General features: G+C 42.1%; 1 protein-coding gene across 11 annotated transcripts in view; it reads right to left on the bottom strand.

The window, feature by feature from the left end:
* Positions 1 to 519: 519 nt before the first annotated feature.
* LOC101419459 (cilia- and flagella-associated protein 221-like) overlaps positions 520 to 18347 on the bottom strand; it is a 93702-nt gene continuing 75874 nt past the window's right edge. For 8 of the 11 annotated variants that reach the window (XM_058301119.2, XM_071216488.1, XM_058301118.2 and 5 more), the window contains 5 exons: positions 18130 to 18288; positions 16728 to 16819; positions 11263 to 11355; positions 4538 to 4630; positions 520 to 796 (listed from right to left, as the gene is read on the bottom strand). In XM_058301119.2, coding sequence (XP_058157102.1) covers positions 688 to 796; positions 4538 to 4630; positions 11263 to 11355; positions 16728 to 16819; positions 18130 to 18288 — 546 coding nt within the window. In that variant the 3' untranslated portion in view covers positions 520 to 687. Of the gene's footprint in view, positions 797 to 4537; positions 4631 to 11262; positions 11356 to 16727; positions 16820 to 16844; positions 17885 to 18129; positions 18289 to 18347 lie in introns of those variants that run through there. The other 3 variants (XR_011649294.1, XM_058301123.2, XM_058301126.2) reach the window with 3 other exon arrangements.

Below are 18347 nucleotides of genomic sequence, written 5' to 3'. Positions count from 1 at the left end.
AAATGCAAGAAAACAAGGCCCACCTGTACGTGGTGCATAATTGAATCAGGGAAACTTGTATTTTGATGTTGGACATCTAGGCTCTAAAACTAGTCAACAAATGCCTTTGATAGAGTGAAGCTGTTGTGTGGTATTTGTCGCAGCAGCCCAGTGATTTCTGACACTCCCAAATCAGCCTAAAAGCTCCAGCTGCCTCACCATGTCCCCCACTTCCAGTACCCCTCACCGGTGTCTGCCACAGGAATGGCTACTATGTCCATGCCAACTCTGTCCTTTCTGGGAGTGGATGCCACCCAAGCCAGCTAATGCTCAGGGAGCTGAGGGGCCCAGTTCCCCACAGAGTGGGGAGGGCGCCTTCCTTCCCCCACCCACCTACCCCTGGACCCTGGGCACTGCACCTGCCATGACTCTCAGGGGACAGCTGTCAGCATCTGGCTTCAGTCACTAGTTAGGGCAGCTCACACCTCACAAAAACTTGATCCCAGCACTAAATCTTGTGCATAGAAACTTCAAATACTATTACCATCCATACAACCTTTATTTTTTCAAAAGAAGAAGTTATAACTGGAAAACTACATCACTCACGGTTCAATTTTTTTTCTCTAGGAATTTTAATTCCCAAATGGACACAAAGGAACATGGGGTCCCACAGAAAGTGAACAAGGGGAACCGAGCTATGGGTGATGGTTATTCTAGAATCAGGTATGGGTTGAGGGCTTTTAACCGCAGATTCTTCATCTCCTCAGGCACCTTTTCTCCAGCCTTCTCTGGTTGCTGTGCTTGGTCTTTCACTTCTCTAAATAGGAAAAAAATGAAAAGGACATGTGAGGACAGTAAGTCACGCAAGCCACCCAGCACTGACAGTGACATCCCAGTCATATTTGGTGGAACGTTTTAAAAACAAGGCTTTACATGGTATTTTGTGATCATTTAGCTACCAGTTAAAGTCTCAGCTTGTGAGTGATATGAATCTGGCATCAACCTCCCTGCACCGAGGTCTTAGCCTCCCCAAGTTCCCTAAATGTTCAGAGCCTCCATTTCCTGAGAGGGGTGGGAGCTCCGTGGAGATAACAAACACTCTCTCAAGTTCATTACAGTCATCAGGAGAGAGCAGGTGATTCTTTGCATCCATGAAAATAAATATTTGCCAGAAACCAAATGGACAGCAGTCTTCATGGGGAGATGGAAGGCGACGTGTGCTGTGTGTTCCTTGTGACTGTCCCTGTCTGTTCAGCTCTGGTGCATGTACCTGACTAAAGGAAGGGCTTCTGTTGGCTTCTGGCTGAGGCTGATGGAGGTGAGGAAGGTGAACATGTAAGGACAGAGAAGACAAAAATGAACATGGGATATAAGGCTCATCTTGAGCTGAAGAGAATTTCCAAACCAAAGGAGTTTTGAAAATGGTCTATGGGATATCAGCCCATTAGAATACTACACAGCCAATCAAATGAGAATTATGTTGACAACTTTGACATGTGGGGAAAATGTATGTGAGCTTTATCTGAAAAACAGGTGAATTCAAAATACCAAGGATACATTGATTTCAAATGTATGCAATGCATGCCTACTTTGAAAAACTGGAAGTTAATCTGATGTACAGAATATGTTAGTTTATTGTTTGCTACCTATTTTTTAAGTAAACTGGAAGTTAACTAGTGTTTAGAAAATTTTCAGAGTTTATCATTTGCTAGCTATTTTTTTTTCTTCTTAAGTAGCTAAAATTCATTTTAAAAAAAAGAAAAAGAATGACATACCACTTTGGGCAAATGTATAAAGTAAGAAATTCTATTTCACTTAATAATACTTTGATAATCAAATGGCATTGCACATTAACTCAGTAGCATAAAGAGTAAAAAATCATCTTAAAGTACAAAAGAGTATATCGGTATTGGATATTAGCCTGATCATTGGGCAAACCATTCTATGTCCTGGGGTAATTTTTGAAATTAAATATAAATATATATATATATATATATATATATATATATATATATATATATATATGACACTCTTAGCCAACTATTTACTTGAAACAGAATGCAAAGGGCATCTGGGAGTTGAGTGTCACAGGATATTTTATAGTGGTCATTAACTGATCAAAGCAGGCACTCACTGAATTTCCATTTAAAATTTTCATCCTTAAACTCTCTTACTAAAAACTTGCAACTTCCTTTTGGAGACCTGTGGGTTGCTGCAGGCCTTGAAATGATCACAAACAAACCAAAGACTCCCACACTCCTAAGACATGTGGGCATTCCTTTCAGAAAAGATAGGACCCAAAACACCTTAAACTAAGTTAGAAGATAAGCTGAGAAAAGAACTTTGCAACATACCTAGAAAGGGTAGAGACCTTTAATATATGAGGGACTCACAAGTAAATGAAAGATAATGTTAAATAGGCAAAAAGATGAACAGTCCCCTCACAAAAGATGAAAAAACAGTTGATAAGCAGAGAATATTTTAATATCACTAGTAAGTGAAGAAACGAAAATGAAGACAAGGGGATGGCCTTTAAAAAGATCATCTTGGTAAAAATGAAGCGAACAAAGAAAAGGACAGTGTCCTGTTGTGCAGGGTATTTGGAGACAGGTGCCCTTGACCTCTGCTGGTGGGAGGTATGTGGAAGGACTTTCTGAATGGTAATTTAGCTACAAAATTACCTTAAAATGCATCCACAAACATTGCATTTATGTTTCTAGGAGTTTCTCCTAAGGAAACATTCTGATATTTTGCAGGTGATTCTGGCACAAGAACGTTGGCTGCAGCAAAATATTGGAAAGAGTCTACGTGTCCAACAATAGGCGTTGGATAAATATATCAAGGCACATCTACCCAATGAAATAGGAAATATGTTTATCAGTGCATATTTATGATATATTGTTTAATAAAAATACAGAAAACAAAATACGTAGAGCATGATTTAATTGTTGTTAAAAACTCTTTATATGTGTATACATATGTATACAGAAAGGTTTGGGAGGCCATATATCAAAATGTAAAGTCACCACCCCTTGGTGATTAGATAATGTTTTTGTTTTATTCTTCATATTTTTCTGTATATTCTTAGTTTTAAAATAGAAATGATAATAAATAAAAGAAAATGTATTTTCTTTTAAAAAGATAGTTTTAAAAGATTATACCCACAATTTAAAACTTATAACCAAATGAACTATGGGTGGTTATTTACATCACAAAAGGATTCTTAAAAAACGGATATGTTTATGACTGTGATGATGTACATTGGAAAGACAAACAACCATACTAGATGCTCCTCACTTGCCCTGTGAGATAGATTTTTTTTTGGAGGGGGGTGTTTATAGTATGGGTTTATTTGTTCTGCACTGGCCAGGTGACAGTGAACTCAACATTTACAGAATAAGAAGAAGATACTAGGAACTTCCTTACTTTGCTGAAAGGGACTAAACAAGAGGTGCTGGGGGGCACATTCAGGGGAACTCAAAGAGCTAAATGAGGGATATGGGAGATGGTTTACTAGCTGAAGTGTTCCTGTATTCTGAATATAAAATTGCCCTTCTCAGCCAACGTTTAGCAAAGTGGCACATTCGTAACTCCAGTATAGAGGGCTAAACATGCCAACAGAGCAAACAGAAGCCTTAAGGAAATACCTCCAATTAAAAACCTAATTCCACCAGTGGAAACTTTCAGTGCTCTGTTTCATGCCCTAGAAGTCTAACTCTGGGTAAGGTTGGGATGTGGGGGGAGCTTTGGACACACGGGAGAACATCTGGGAATACCTTGGTTGCACATTGGAATCACCTGGGGAGACATACAAAACCCTGGCACCTGGGTCTCAACAACTAGAGGTTCTGATTCCATTAGGCTGAAGTACTGTCTGGGTAATGGAGTTTGTAAAGCAATTTTATTGAGCTATATGCATGCACCATACAGTCCATCCAAAGTGGACAGTGGCTCTCAGTATAATCACAGAATTGTGCATTCATCATCACAATCAAGTTTTAGAACTTTTTCATTACTTCAGAGAGAAAAACCCAGTACCCTTTAGCAGTTACCTCTCAATCCCTCTATCCTTCCCCAGCCCTACACAACCACTAATCTAATTTCATCTCTGGAGTCAGAATTTATTATCTGCATTTTTTTTCAGGTGAGGAAAGAGGCCCAGAGACAATAAGCAATTTGGCTCAAGACCTCACGCGTGACCACCGGTGGTGCTGGGATTCGGCCCCAGGTCTCACCTGGCTCTAGAGAGCCCGGGGCCCTTACACTGAATAAAATGCAATCAGCTGTTGAGAAGAAAGAGACACATCTCTGAAATCAAATGATAAGCAAATAGAAAAACTGAACTGGATTCCGTCTTTAAAGTTCACTTGCCAACAACATTTAAGGGAGTGCATGTGTGCAAAATAAAGCCCACATCAAAATAATGAAGGCCTTAGAAACATGTCTCTTACTAAAGCCTGAGATATTTAGATTCAGCTATGATAACAGTACCGTACTTTATGCAGGACAAATTTTACCCAGTGCAACATCTGATTATGGCATTAAAACGTCCACTTACTTCTTCTTGTTGTCCTTGCGGTCTAACATAGGGAATTCCACTTGGATCATTTCTGGAGTCAACATAATATTTACATCCCGTTCACAAAGCTCACTGAAAAGTAATAAGATGTTTAGCTGGAACTGTTTCACCTTTCCAAAGGAAAAATAGAAGGAATATGCCATCATTTAAGAGTTACACAATTCTCGTGGCTTTCCACATTGATTCCATCTACCTTTTTAAAAAAATTTGTTGACGTATATCACTCTTACATAAACATACATAAACAATAAGTGTATAGTAATAGTTGTAAACTTATAAAACAAGCATACATAATAATGTCATACAGGACTCACATACCTCACCTCACCCTACCACCAATACCTTGCATTGTTGTGAAACATTTTTAACTATTGATTAAAGAGCATCCTCAAAATATTACTACTAACCAAATATCTTACATTTGGTATATTCGCCCCCCCAGCCTATTATTATTATTACTATATCATTTATACATGAACATACATAAACAATAAGTGCATAGTAAAAGTTGTAAACTTACAAAGGAAAACATGCCTAACATCATTCAGGTGTCCCATACATCAGTCCACCACCAAACTTTGCATTGTTGTGAGACATTTGTTTCAATTTACAAGAGAATATTGTCAAAATCTTACTACAGACTATAGCCCTTATATCTTTTTTTTTAAGATTTATTTATTCATCCCTCTCCCCGCCTCCCTCCCCACTGTCTGCTTTCTGTGTCCATTCACTGTGTGTTCATCTGTGTCTGCTTGTATTCTCATTAGGCACTTCTGGCAACTGATCCTGGGACCTTCCAGAGTGGGAGAGAGGTGATCATTCTCTTGTGCCACCTCAGCTCCCTGATCTGCTGTGTCTCTTACTGTCTATCCTCTGTGTCTTTTTTTGTTGCATCATCTTGCCACACCAGCTCTCCATGTGGGCCAGCACTCCTTTGCGGGACAGCACACCTGCAAGGGGCAGGCTATGTGCAGGCCAGCACTCCACGTGGGCCAGCTCACCACACGGCCAGCTTTCCTTCACCAGGAGGCCCAGGGCATCGAAGCCTGGACCTCCAATATGGTAGACAGGAGCCCAAGTGATTGAGCCACATCTGCTTCCCTATAATCCTTATCTTAAATTTGGTGAATTTTCCCTCCAGGCATCCCTATTATTATTTTTAAAATATACTTTTATGATACAAGATGTAAACTTAAAAACAATCATGCACATGTACAGAATTCCCAAATAACCTCCCTCTATCAATACACTATACTATGGTAGAACACTTGTTACCAATTATGAGATATCATCAGACTATTAGCAGGTCCATAATGTACATCTGTCACACATTTTCTATACTCCACCACTATCAGTACAGTACATCTTCGGCATAGATGCATGAATATTATATTATTACTGTTATTCACAATCATAGGTCACTCCAGTTCTGTTTTCTCATGCTTCTCCACATTCACACCACCCTTCGATATTGATGTACATCTGCTCTAGCTCACAAAGGACACTCTTGCATCTGAACTATCAACCACAATTCTCATCCACCTCTGGGTTTACTGTGTTAAGTCATTCTTTATATTCTAGCATTCTTTCATTTGACATTTACATCCCTAGAATACCCTTTTCAGCCATATTCCCATTTATAAACCAGCTGTAACTATCATGTGTTACCATCCACTCTATACATTTCCACCCTTTTACAGTAAAGTTAGTTAAAACTTCTATATACCTTATACATCAGGAGTCCATCGCAGTCTTTCTCTTATCTCCTTTAACAATCCACCACCTACCACCAGGTCGTGAAGATATTTTCTTTTATTTTTTTCTAGAAGCTTTATGGTTCTTACTTTTATACTTAGGTTTTTGATCCATTTTGACTTAATTGTGGGGTAAGGTGTGAGATAGGCGTCCTTTTTTCCTTCTTTTGGCTATGGATATTCAGTTCCCTTGGGGCCATTTGTGGAATGGACTGTTCTGCCAAAGCTCGGTAGGTTTGACAGGCTTGTCAAAAATCACTTGACCATAGATGTGAGAGTCTGTTTCTGAGCCATCAATTTTGTTCTATTGATCTGTGTGTCTGTCTTTATGCTAGTACCATGCTGTTTTTACCACTGCAGCTATGTAATATGATTTAAAAGCTGAAAGTGAGAGTCCTCTAACTCGGTTTTTCCTTTTTCAGCTGTTTCTGGCTATTCAGTACACCTTATCCTTTCAAATAAATTTGATAAGCATGCTTTCAATTTTTTTAAAATGCCAGTGAAATTTTAATTGGGATTGCATTTAATCTATATATCAATTTGAGTAGCACTGACACCTTAATGATATTTAGTCTTCCAATCTGTGAGCATGGAATGTTCTTCCAATTATTTAGGTCTTTAAAATTTCTTTTAACAATGAGTTGTAATTTTCTGTCATATTTTTTCTGTCATATTTATTTCCACCATTCTTTTGACACTTTGTTACTTTTATTGTTATAATCTTTATTACTGTCCTCTCTTCCAAGTCTCTCTATCCTGTCTTATCATTTCAGACTATAGCACACCCTTTGGTATTGTCTGCAATCTGTTCTCTTGGCTACAAACTCTGTTTCTGTTTATATCTGTGAATATTCTAAATTCACCATCATGTTTGAAAGACAATCTTGCTGGATATAAGACTCTTGGCTGGAAGTTTTTCTCTTGCAGTATCTTAAATATATCATACCACTGCCTTCTTGCCTCCATGGTTTCCAATGAGAAATCAACACTTAATCGTATTGGGTATTCCATATATGTTTTTTTGTTTTGGTTGTCTGTTTCTGTGTCTATTTGCTGCATCTTCTTCTTTGTCCACTTCTGTTGTTGTCAGTGGCACTGGAATCTGTGTTTCTTTTTGTTGAGTCATCTTGTTGTGTCAGCTCTCCGTGTGGTGGTGCCATTCTTAGGCAGGCTGCATTTTCTTTCACACTGGGCAGCTCTCCTTATGGGGCACACTCCTTTTGTGTGGGGCTGCCCTACACAGGGGACACCCCTGCATGGCACAGCACTCCTTGTATGCATCAGCACTGCACATGGGCCAGCTCAACACTGGTCAAGGAGGACCGGGGCTTGAACCATGGACCTCCCATGTGTAGACAGATGCCCTAACCACTGGGCCAAGTCTGCTTCCCCCCTTAAATGTTATGCATTGCTTTTCTCTTACTGCTCTCAGAATTCCCTTTGTCTTTGGCATTTGACATTCTGTTTAGTACATGTTTTGGAGTTGGTCTGCACAGATTTATTCCTATGGGAGTACGTTGTGTTTCTTTATCATGGCAATCTGTCTTGCAATAGGGTTGGGAAATTTCCTAACATTATTCTTCCAAATATTCCTTCTGCTCCTTTTCCCTTATCTTCTCCTTCTGACACCCATGACACATATGTTTGCATGTCTCTTGCTGTCATTTAGTCTCAGAAACCCTGTTCAACTTCTTCCTTTCTTTTCTTGATCTGTTCTTTTGTATGTTTGCTTTCAGAGACCATGTCTTCTAGCTCACTGATTCTTTCTTCTGCCTCCTCAAATCTACTGTTATATGCCTCCAATATATTTATTTATTGTGCCATTCATTCCCATAAGATCTGCTATATTTCTACGTATGCTTTCAAATTCCTCTTTGTGATCGCACAGTGTCTTCTTAATATCCTTAATCTCTTTAGCCATCTAATGGAATTTATTAAGGATATTTGTTTGAACATTTATGATAAGTTGTTTCAACTCCTTTGTGTCACCTGGAGGCTTATCTTGTTCTTTTGACTGGGCCATATCTTCCTGTTTCTTGGTATGGATTGTAATTTTTTCTTGGTGTCTCCACATCTGGCTTACTAAATGGATTTATTTCTGTGAGCAATTTCTCTTTTTAGGTTAGTACTTTCTTGCCCTTTCTCCTTTGTAGGTTGTGTTGTAGTAGCTGAGGATTTCATTGATACTGTAATCTGTGGAGGCTGAAGCTACCCACATTTCCCCAGGAACTAGTGATGCTTCTTTCCCCCTTTCTCCTCTACCAGCGATAGGGACAGAGCTACAGCCATATGTAATAATCCAAGTCTTACAGACCAAGACCGTCTGTAGTTGCCTGAAAAGAATGATGAAACTTCATGCTCCTTCCCCTACTACCTGAGCCAGGGATGGAGCTGCAAGTTTGGGCAGCAAACTATGTCACAAAGGGCCAAAATGACTATAGTTGCCAGGTAGAATGACATAGACTGGCCCTCCTCATCCCCTGCCAAGGGTAGGGATGGATCCTCTGGAGTGCCCAACAGTCTAATCTCTGTGAGCCAAATGTGCCTGCAGTTGCCTGGAGAGGCTGAGGGAGTACTGTCCCTTCTGCCCCTGGGGGGATGGTAGATTCACAAGTACCCAAGAGTTCAGTCCCTGTAGGATGAAAGTGCCTGCTGTCACCCAGAGAAGCTGAGAATACACCAGTCCCCTTCTATCCTATTAGGGGATGGGGGCGAATCCACAGGCATCAACAGTTGAGTCCATGAAAACCAAAGTTCCTGCCATGCATGGAGAGGCTGAGGAAATACCAGCCCCCACCTATTCTATTGGGGGATGGGGTTGGATACAAGGTACCTAACAGTCCAGTCCATGCTGGCCCAAAGTGCCTGTCATTGCCTGGAAAGGCTGAGGAAACATGCCTCCCTCTTATCCTACTTGGGGGCAGGGATGGAGCTACAAGTGTCTGACTATTCAGTTTGTGGGGGCCAAAAGCACCTCCAATTACTCCAAGAGGCTAGGGAATCACTGTTCCCTTCTTGCCCTATTGGAACTGGTGTAGAACCACAGATACCCAATAGTTGAGTTCATGCAGGCCAAAAGCACCTGCATTTGCCCTGAAAGGCTGAGGAAACACCAGACCCCTCCTATCTTAAGAGGGGTGGGAGGTGAAGGTGGAGATGGAATTGAACTCACTCAACAAACCAGTTCATGGGGACACACAGGGCCTGCAACTGCTTGGAGAGGTTAGGGAATAACAGTTCCCCTCCTATCATATATGAGGCTGGGGATGGAGCTACAGGTGTCTGAGTATACAGTCTGTGGAGGCTGAAAGCACCTGGGGTTGCCTGGAGAGGCTGAAGAAACACCAGCCCTTCCTATCCCATGGGGGTAGAGGGGTGGAGATGGAATCAAAGGTGCTCAACAAACTAGTTCTTGCAGGCCAAAAACACCTGCAGTTGTCCAGCAATGCTGGAACCTTCTTCCCTGCCAGAGGTGGGGCTGGGGCTTTGGCTAGTGCTGCAATATGATCTGGTTAGAAGAAGCCAGTCCTGACAGTTACTGTGATTTTCAACTGTCACTGAGATTTTCAATCAGTCTCTCTTCCCCTCCTGTCGGAGGCAGAGTTAAAATGGTGGCTACAAGCCTCTTTACAACTTGGACAGGCTCAAACCTCAACTGTTCTTAGGATTATACTTCAGCCAGCCAAATTTACTATTCAGTAGATGCAGTTGGTGCCCAACTGTCTCTTCCAACTCTGTTTTGGGGAAACGGAGCTTCCCACTCTAGTCATGGAATACCTCCTGAGGTGGCTTGTACTGCCAGTGTGGGATGGGCACTGGTTACCACAGTGTGGAATGATCAACTCATGAATCCTCAATGCAGAGAGGCAGTCTTCTCCTTCTATTACTCATGGATGTGTCAGGATGCTCTTCTGGTCTCCTGGCCCCCATGAGGTGCTTTAGATAGCTCTGGGTGACTACTAATGGCTCTGTAGGATGAGCTGACTCTTGAATGCCTTACTCAGTCACCGCTTGCCCTGTCCTTCTAATGTAAATTTTAATGGAAGATGAAGATCTATAAAACTCTAGGCCATGTTGGTTAATTAAACCAGAAAACTTAAACGGATTTTATTCTTGTCTGGAAAACAGAAACCCACTAACAACAGAGCTCTGGAGGCCACCATTGTGCAATAGGGCAGCCCACAGGAGCAATGGGGAAAGTGCCCTGGTGTAGAAGGATTCTGGGTATTTGTGGAAGGTTGGAGCCAAGAGAAAATGTTGAGAAATGGAGGTGGGGTGTGAGAGAAAGAGAGGCGAACAAAACTCTTGGCTAAAATATGTGAACTTCTCTGAAATGATGTGATGGTAAAATAAATTGCTAACATATTTTTTAAGGGATAAAGCAGAGCTTGAGACCTAGAGGGACTGGCACATGGGGCTGCACAGGGGTTCCAGCTGGAGGCAGGGTACACTGGGTACTGGGGAGACATGCACAGAGGTTCTCATATGGAGAAGCTGCTCCTGGCCAAGGACACACACTCTGCTGGGTTTAGATTTGATTCTCAGATCTGATGCTGAGACTGTAGCTACCAGGTTGAAATGGGGATGAAGCAGGAGATTCAAGGACACAGTTTCACTGCCCATTGGATGCTGATTGGTGAGAGCAAATTTAAGGGTCTTGCTTTCATGGCTATCCAAATCCTACCCCTCTTTCAAGTATTAATCCAAGTCCACATGATCACAGAAGCCTTCAAAACCCATTTATGCCCTCCGAGTTCCCCTCCTTTGAGCTCCTGGAGCACCTAAAGATAAGGAAACTTTTGATCCTACCATGAACTTAGTTATCATCTTACCTAGTTAATGGAATGGCTAGGTGTTGGCCTTATCTTCTTATTTGGCTGTCAAGTGCTCATGACATCTACAATATTTTTGGAAAACAGACCACATGAGAGACCAAAGGAAAAAAAATACCATTGGGCTATTTCCAATCTGTCTTCTTCTGGCAGGCCATCCACAATTGCAGGGGCATCTATAGGAAGTATAACTGTATTGAAGGAGTCACAGCTGTGGAGAAATCATACAAGGAGCCAAAGGTAAGTGATCACATTATTAGTTTGGGTGTCTTTATATAATTTTCCCAAAGCATGTTATTTTACACTGGGAGAAGCTACAGTTTCCCTAGAAGGAAGACCTTCTACTGGGGAGGTCCCAGTGGAACCCAAAAAGGACAATTTTCCAGAGTTTGGACATAGAATCATAGGATTTTTTACCTGGTAAGGACTAAAATTACATTATTTCTTGGAGAGGGGGGACTGGTAAGTCAGTTTTCATTCATAATAGCTTTTCCCACTTTTATATACTCCCTTCATCATTCTATTCAATGTCAAACCTTCCCTCCCTCTCCCATCCTTATGCATTATTTGGTACTACAAGTTTAGAGCTTTATATAAAAATTCTTGGGTATTAGGACATTAAAGGAATTGAGCTAGGGAGAATAAAAGTATTGTTATTTAAAAGTTGGCCACACACTCACTCTTTGTTTCTACTCCTTCCTTATAAGCCTTTCAAATGATATTAAAAGAATAAAAAAAAGAAAAAAGAACCTGCAACAGCAAAGAGAAAGGACATCAGTGAACAAACGTTTCAATAATTTCCAGGAATAATTAATGGATGCTGGGAAGTGAGCTGTCTGAAGCAAAGGAGAGAAGAAAACTGACCTCCTTGCAGATCCCTAAGAGGCAGCAGAAGGCAAGTAAGGCAGCAGATGGGGTGGCAAACGGAATAACTGAAGGCTCCTTGTGAGGACTTATATGTCTTTGAGTTGTCTCTTCTTCTACCCCCTTTGTTTTCTTTTAAATGTTACATTCAAAAAATATGAGGTCCCATACACCCCTCACCCCCCCTACCCCACTCCTCCCACATCAAAACCTCTTCCATCATCGTGGCACATTCACTGCACCTAGTGAATACATTTCGGAGCACTGCTGCACCACATGGACAGTGGTCTACATTGTAGTCTACACTCTTCCCCATTCCACCCAGTAAGCCATAGCAGGACACGCAATGTCCAGCATCTCTCCCTGCAGCACCACCCAGGACAACTCCAAATCCTGAAAATGTGTCCACATCATATCTCTTCTTCCCTCTCCCTAACATCAGCAGCTACCATGGACACTTTCTCCATGTCAATATTACAATTTCTTCCCTTACTAATCACAATAGTTCCCCAGCAGAACACCAGCAAGTCCACTCTAATCCATACTCTATTTCTCCATCCTGTGGACCCTGGGGTGGTTACTTCCAGGCTCTTTGCCTTCTTTTAGTTTTTGTGCAAAAATGTACCAGCTCACTGAGTATGAGACTGGTTGAAAAAAAATATGGAACATAGTTTTCACAGCTGTAAAAAGAATGTGGAATGGGATCTAAGCCCCTTCTCAGATAGAAGGACAATTTGGATCACCATCCCCAAAACCTCATGTTGGGAAATGAATAGTGGACTAAAGTAGACTCATTGTTATTTTCCTATAGACTTGTTATTCTAGCAATGCAGGAACTTTTATCACTGATATAAAGGTAGGGCCCACCAGAAGTTCTGAGAGATAGAAGAGGGAACAATAGGTATAATGTGAGGGCATTTCCAGGACTCTAGAATTGTCCTGCATGACACTACAGTGACAGATACAGCCAACTATATATTTTGCCACAACTTACAAAAATGTGTGGGACAGAGTGAAAACTGTAAACTGCGGTACGTGGTTAGCAGCAATGCTTCAATATGTATTCATTAATTGTAACAAATGTACCACACCAATTAGTAATATTGTTAATGTGGGAAAATGCATGTGGGGGAGGGAGTGGGGCATATGGGAATCCCTCAATTTTTTTATGTGACATTTACGTAATCCCAAAGCTTCTCTGAAACTAAAAAAAATAATTATTTTAAAAAAGAATGGGGACGTTCTCTATGAACTGATAGTCATTTTTAAGAGATATTAGTAAATGAAAAAAGTGTGAAGAACACATATGACGAGTCACATTTAATAAAAAAAAAAAAGAGGAGAAATAAGAAAACCTTGTATATTCATAACCGCCTCTGCCAAAGACGAGCTGAAGTATCTCATTAGACCCCCACCATGTCGGTGGGAGTGACTGCAGTCTCTCTTCAGACCCCTTCCGTTGGGAGAACTTCCCAATAAACTTTCTGCCTGCAATCATTAGTCTCTGTGTCTCAATGAGTGCAATTTTATTCTAACAGTGAGTTTTTCAGCAAACAAAATTTACCCAATTTTAAATATCTGAGACCATGTTCCTTTGACTTTACCATGTGTGTGTTAACATGCTCTTTTAAAATTAAAATACTAGTGCCAGTAGTTGTTTTTTGTAAGCTTTTTTAAGAATGTCATTACTTGGGAAGGAAAAATTCTGACAACTGTAAGCTAGTTCCCCGATTTCTTTTGGAGATTTCACTCATGTATAAAACCTGAAATTCTGGAAAGTAATGGATTCGATCATTTCTTCAGTTGCTGCTGACTCAGATTTTATGGAAACCCATGCAGACTGAAAAAATTCCCTCTGATTTTATTAAAGAGTAAAGTAAACCAAATGGGCATTTCAGTAACACAAAAATGACTTGGAATAAAGACTGAATACCTACATTGCAAGGCTTAACAACAAATAGGTAACTCTCAGGTGCAGCAGACACAAGGGCAAACACCAAATAAGTGATGGGAAGTAATTTATTCAACAAAGTGGCTGCAAAGTTGAAATATCATTAGTGGATTTATAAAGATTTTAAAAAGCAATTATCATTTTTCTTTTGTTACAGTTTCAGGAGGAAAACAAACCACCATGATCTAGAATCTTGCATCCAGTGGACATCGACAACAAGGAAATATATAATTCTATTTTGGTTGTATAATCTATTATATAATTACAATTTATTTTGAACTGAACTGGCCTAACAGAGCCCTCAGGAAAAGAAGCTATAAGTAACAATTCATGGAGAGTGTTCTTTAATTCCTGCAGAATTCATGTTTAATTTTGGTTTCCTTCAAGGGCATTCTGCCTGCAGCAGCCATGGAGATTTTGCCAAGGACACTGCTCTGGGAAAATAAAAAAGGATGTTTCTTCCTAATTCTGGAGACAGTGCTCGCTGCTGTGGTATGCAGGTAGTACATGCTTCTCCCTTTCCTCCTTTTGCTGATTCAGCCTCCTGACTGGACCTAAAATCCACCTCAGTGGAGTTTTCTGATGGCAGGTGGGGTTACTACACCAAGCACAATAAGGCTGCCTATTAGAGCATATCATCTGGCAGTGACAGTTACTGCAGGGTTTAGTGGGTGGGCATAAGGGGTGAGGAGAACGAAGTTGCCAAGCGTGTACCAGGCAAGGAGCTAAAAGCTTCACACACCACCCAGGCCACACAGCTGGTGACACAGTGGTGCAGCATGGGGACAGGACTCTCTGACTCCAAGCTCTGTTCTTTCTACAGTGCCACTGTGTCCCCCATGTTCTGGAAACTTCAGAGTTTAGAAATATGCTAAAATGAAGTGCAAGAAGATCCACAGTTCATTTGGGGATGGCAATGGAGTGGGGTGGATGAGGTATAGATGAACTAAGATAAAAGGATCTAGTGATTTGTGCTCCCACCATGTCCCAAATCCTGGGATGGGTGCTTTTTATTGACCTCATTTTAATCTCCAGGCTAGGCAGAGTAGTAGAGGATCACTAAGAAAATAAAAGGGGTAGCACATAAAGAGGCATCTAGAAGCAAGCCTGGGGCTTGAATGATTTGCAGAGAGCTTTTCCTGCTAGATATGAAGTAAGAAATAAAAAGAAGTGATAAAGAGTCACAAACTGGACTCCCAATACCCTGGGTAGGTTGTGGGTAGGGTGAAGTATGGTAGATGGGTGGCATCTGTGGGGTAGCTGCATCCTCTGGAGAGCTTTTTACTCCAACTAAAACTTCCATGTCAAGGCTGAGAGGCCTCCACAACAATTCCAATTCCCATGTCTTACAGAGGAGAGGAATGGGCCCAGAGAGGCTGCTGATGAGCATGCCCAAGGTCAGGCAGCTCCTGGAGGCTGGTGGTCATGGTGGTAGGAAAGGGAGGCTGAGAAGTTGGGTTTTTGAGCCAAGATCCAGGACATATCAGTGGTAGGGGGTGGGGTAGGGGTGGCGGTGGGTGGGTAAAGATTCTGGATGCTTCTCCTGTTTGGTGGCAGAGTTCACATTTCCTGAACACTCCTGGGGCCAAGATAGGTGTGATGGATTTAATTATGTGCGCCAATTTAGACAGGTTCTTGGTCTTGATCAGCATTCACATGGGTATGGACCCTCTGTAAATAGATCTCTTGAAGATGGCATTTTAGTTAAGGTGTGGCCCAACTGAAGGAGAGTGGGCCTTAATCCAGATTACTGGAGGCCTTTATAAGCAGGACAGGGAGGAGTCAGAACCAGTAGTCAGCAGAACCCAGAAGAGAAAGGAGAGGACATCACCGTGTGATGACAGAGAGGGAAACAAGCAAAGGCACCCCAAGAACAGCCAGCAGCAGCCCCAGAATGATACAGGTCTTGGGGAGAAAGCCTCGGCTTGCTGACACCTTGATTTGGACTTCTTCTCACCTCAAAACTTTGACCCAACAGATTGCTGTTGCTTAAGTCAACCCATTCTGTGGTACTTGTCAAAGCAGCCTGGTAGACTAAGACAACGTGCCTCTGCCCAACTGTGGTGGGAAACCTCATTCCAGATCAAAGGTGTTGAACAAAAGGTGATAGCTGATGGTCATCATTTTGGTATGTCAGCCACATTTGTTGACCAAGAACTTTTTAAAATCTACTTATAAAGACAAGGGGCTAAAGATGTAAATTCAAGGGGTTATTAGCTGAGCAGAGTCCTAAAGACAAAGCATCAGGCTACTTATTTGATATCTTAGGGCTTTGAAGGTAGAAATAAGAAAATTTGCAAAAATATGGTCACCATAATTTCTTCTTTCTTTGGTTCAAGGAATTTATCTCACTTACATGTTCTAAGTTGTATGTGTAGCTGAGCTAGCCATGGGGCATCACAGTTAATGCCAGGTTATGATATGAGAGAGAAGATCCTTTGGAATTGGATATAGGGTGTGTAGATATTTAATCTCAGCAACTGGGGGACACACTGGACTTTTTAAAAATGACTTAATATTTCCAATAAATTATGTGGTATCAGCTGTCAACTTTACTTGAGAATTGTCAAATAGCCCCCTGTGACATTCATTTTTTTAAAAGTGTACCTCAAGACAAATTTGAAATATGAAAATCAGTCAATATATCATCAGAGTTCTCAGTCAAGTAATCTTTTCTCATGCCTTAAAAATACAATTTGACATAGCTTCAACATTTAACTTTTCAGGATCACAACCTCTGTGACACAAACAGATGAGCTTCAGCTTACCTCTGGCTCACCTCTGCCTTAGAGGTGTCGGGCAGGGATGAAAGAACCAGGGACTGGAAACTTTTCCAGTGCATTATTCCAGGAATAATGTCCTATAATGAAAACCAGCAGATGACCTCAAGTATAAAGCCACTGTGTGGTGAGGTAAAGGCTAGGAAGAACTTCCATTGCCTTCAGGGCAATGATTCCAGTTTTTCAGTCTGGAAAGTTTAGCTCCAAAATTTTTTATTCCATTAAGTTTAATTTTTCTGAAGCTAAGAGACAACTGCACCAGCAAAGAGCATTAAACAAGACGACACAGAAATAAAATAGGGACAAAGGAGACCTGTTTTCTCCTTCCTTCACACAGTAGGAAGGGATATCTGCTTAAGGGGGGATGGATTTGGCTTTTGTGGTCTGTTTTAGTGATTGCAAATGCAAGGCTAGTGCAATATTCCAGGACGATGGGTAGCTCATCAAATGGCACTCCGGGCAGGGGGGAGGCGGGCGAGCACATGAAGCATGTGTGCAGATGAAGGAGGGAGCTGCTGGGGACCACCAGCTCAGGGGGTATAGGGTGTGTGCTGGGAACTAGAGGGGGGTGTGAATGGAGAGGCAGGCAGGTCACAGAGGGCCTTGTGGGCAAAGTTCACGAGCCTGGAGCTGCTCCTGTGGGAAGCAGGGAGCCACCAAGGGCTTCTGAGCTAGAAAGCAATGCAGCTAAGGGAGCCTTCTGGGGATAGTGACTGTGATAGTGGTGGGCAATGGGGCAGAATGGAGAGGATGGATCCACATGCTCTTGAAGAGACAGACTGCGGGGACCCAGTGATGTTTAGACAAGTGAATGAGGGAGAGAGGGCTCAGGGTGACCCAGGTAATTGCCCAAGTGTGGTAATGAACTGAACTTGGGAATTATTGGGTCTGAGTGGCCTGAGTGCACCCACACAAGGGGTGTCCTGGATGGTGGGTTTTCAGGACAGCCCAGTCTCCTGGGGGGAGAAGGACATCTCTGTGCCACCTCCCTTACTGTGCACCTGTCACATCACCACTGTGCCCATCCCTGAGTTTTACATACTTGGCAGTGCCAAAGGAAAGAGGGCATCTGCCCATGGCTTCTTCCCACCTTGGGACCCTCTTTACACGGCTGAAATGGGAACGCAGTGAGCCTCAGGAGTAGCCTTCAAGAGAAAAGCAAGAGAGAATGTTGGGGAAAGGGCAACATGCAGCCCGAGAGGCGGCTATGGGTGGGCAGGAGGCGACAGGGCTGGCAGAGTAGAATGAACGGAAGCCACCGAGGCTGTCGCTCTTGGTGGAGGTTGCAAGCCTTCTTTTCCTCAACCCCAGTGGGGACCTGCTGCCCTCAGGTCCTGCACCTCCCTGCAACCCAGGGCCAGCTCAGCAGGCAGCCCGGTGATGGCTTTACCGTGTGAAGGAGAAAGTGCTTTTGGGTGACAGGAATAGTGGAGCCGATGTGGGACTCTTTGGTGAACTCGTACTTGGGGTGAGGGCACAGATGATAATCTATCACGGTTTCCATGTAGGTGAGAGGGTGCATCACAGCAAATAAGCCCGGGCTGGGATTCTACAGAAGAGAGAGGAAGAGAAAGGAAGATTCCTTTTTGTTTACCAGTTTCAGCACTG

The sequence above is a fragment of the Dasypus novemcinctus genome, chromosome 7 (assembly GCF_030445035.2).
Source record: "Dasypus novemcinctus isolate mDasNov1 chromosome 7, mDasNov1.1.hap2, whole genome shotgun sequence".
Lineage (NCBI taxonomy): Eukaryota > Metazoa > Chordata > Mammalia > Cingulata > Dasypodidae > Dasypus > Dasypus novemcinctus.
The sequence above is the reverse complement of the archived record's forward strand: the minus strand, read 5'-3'. Positions and strand labels throughout refer to the sequence as shown.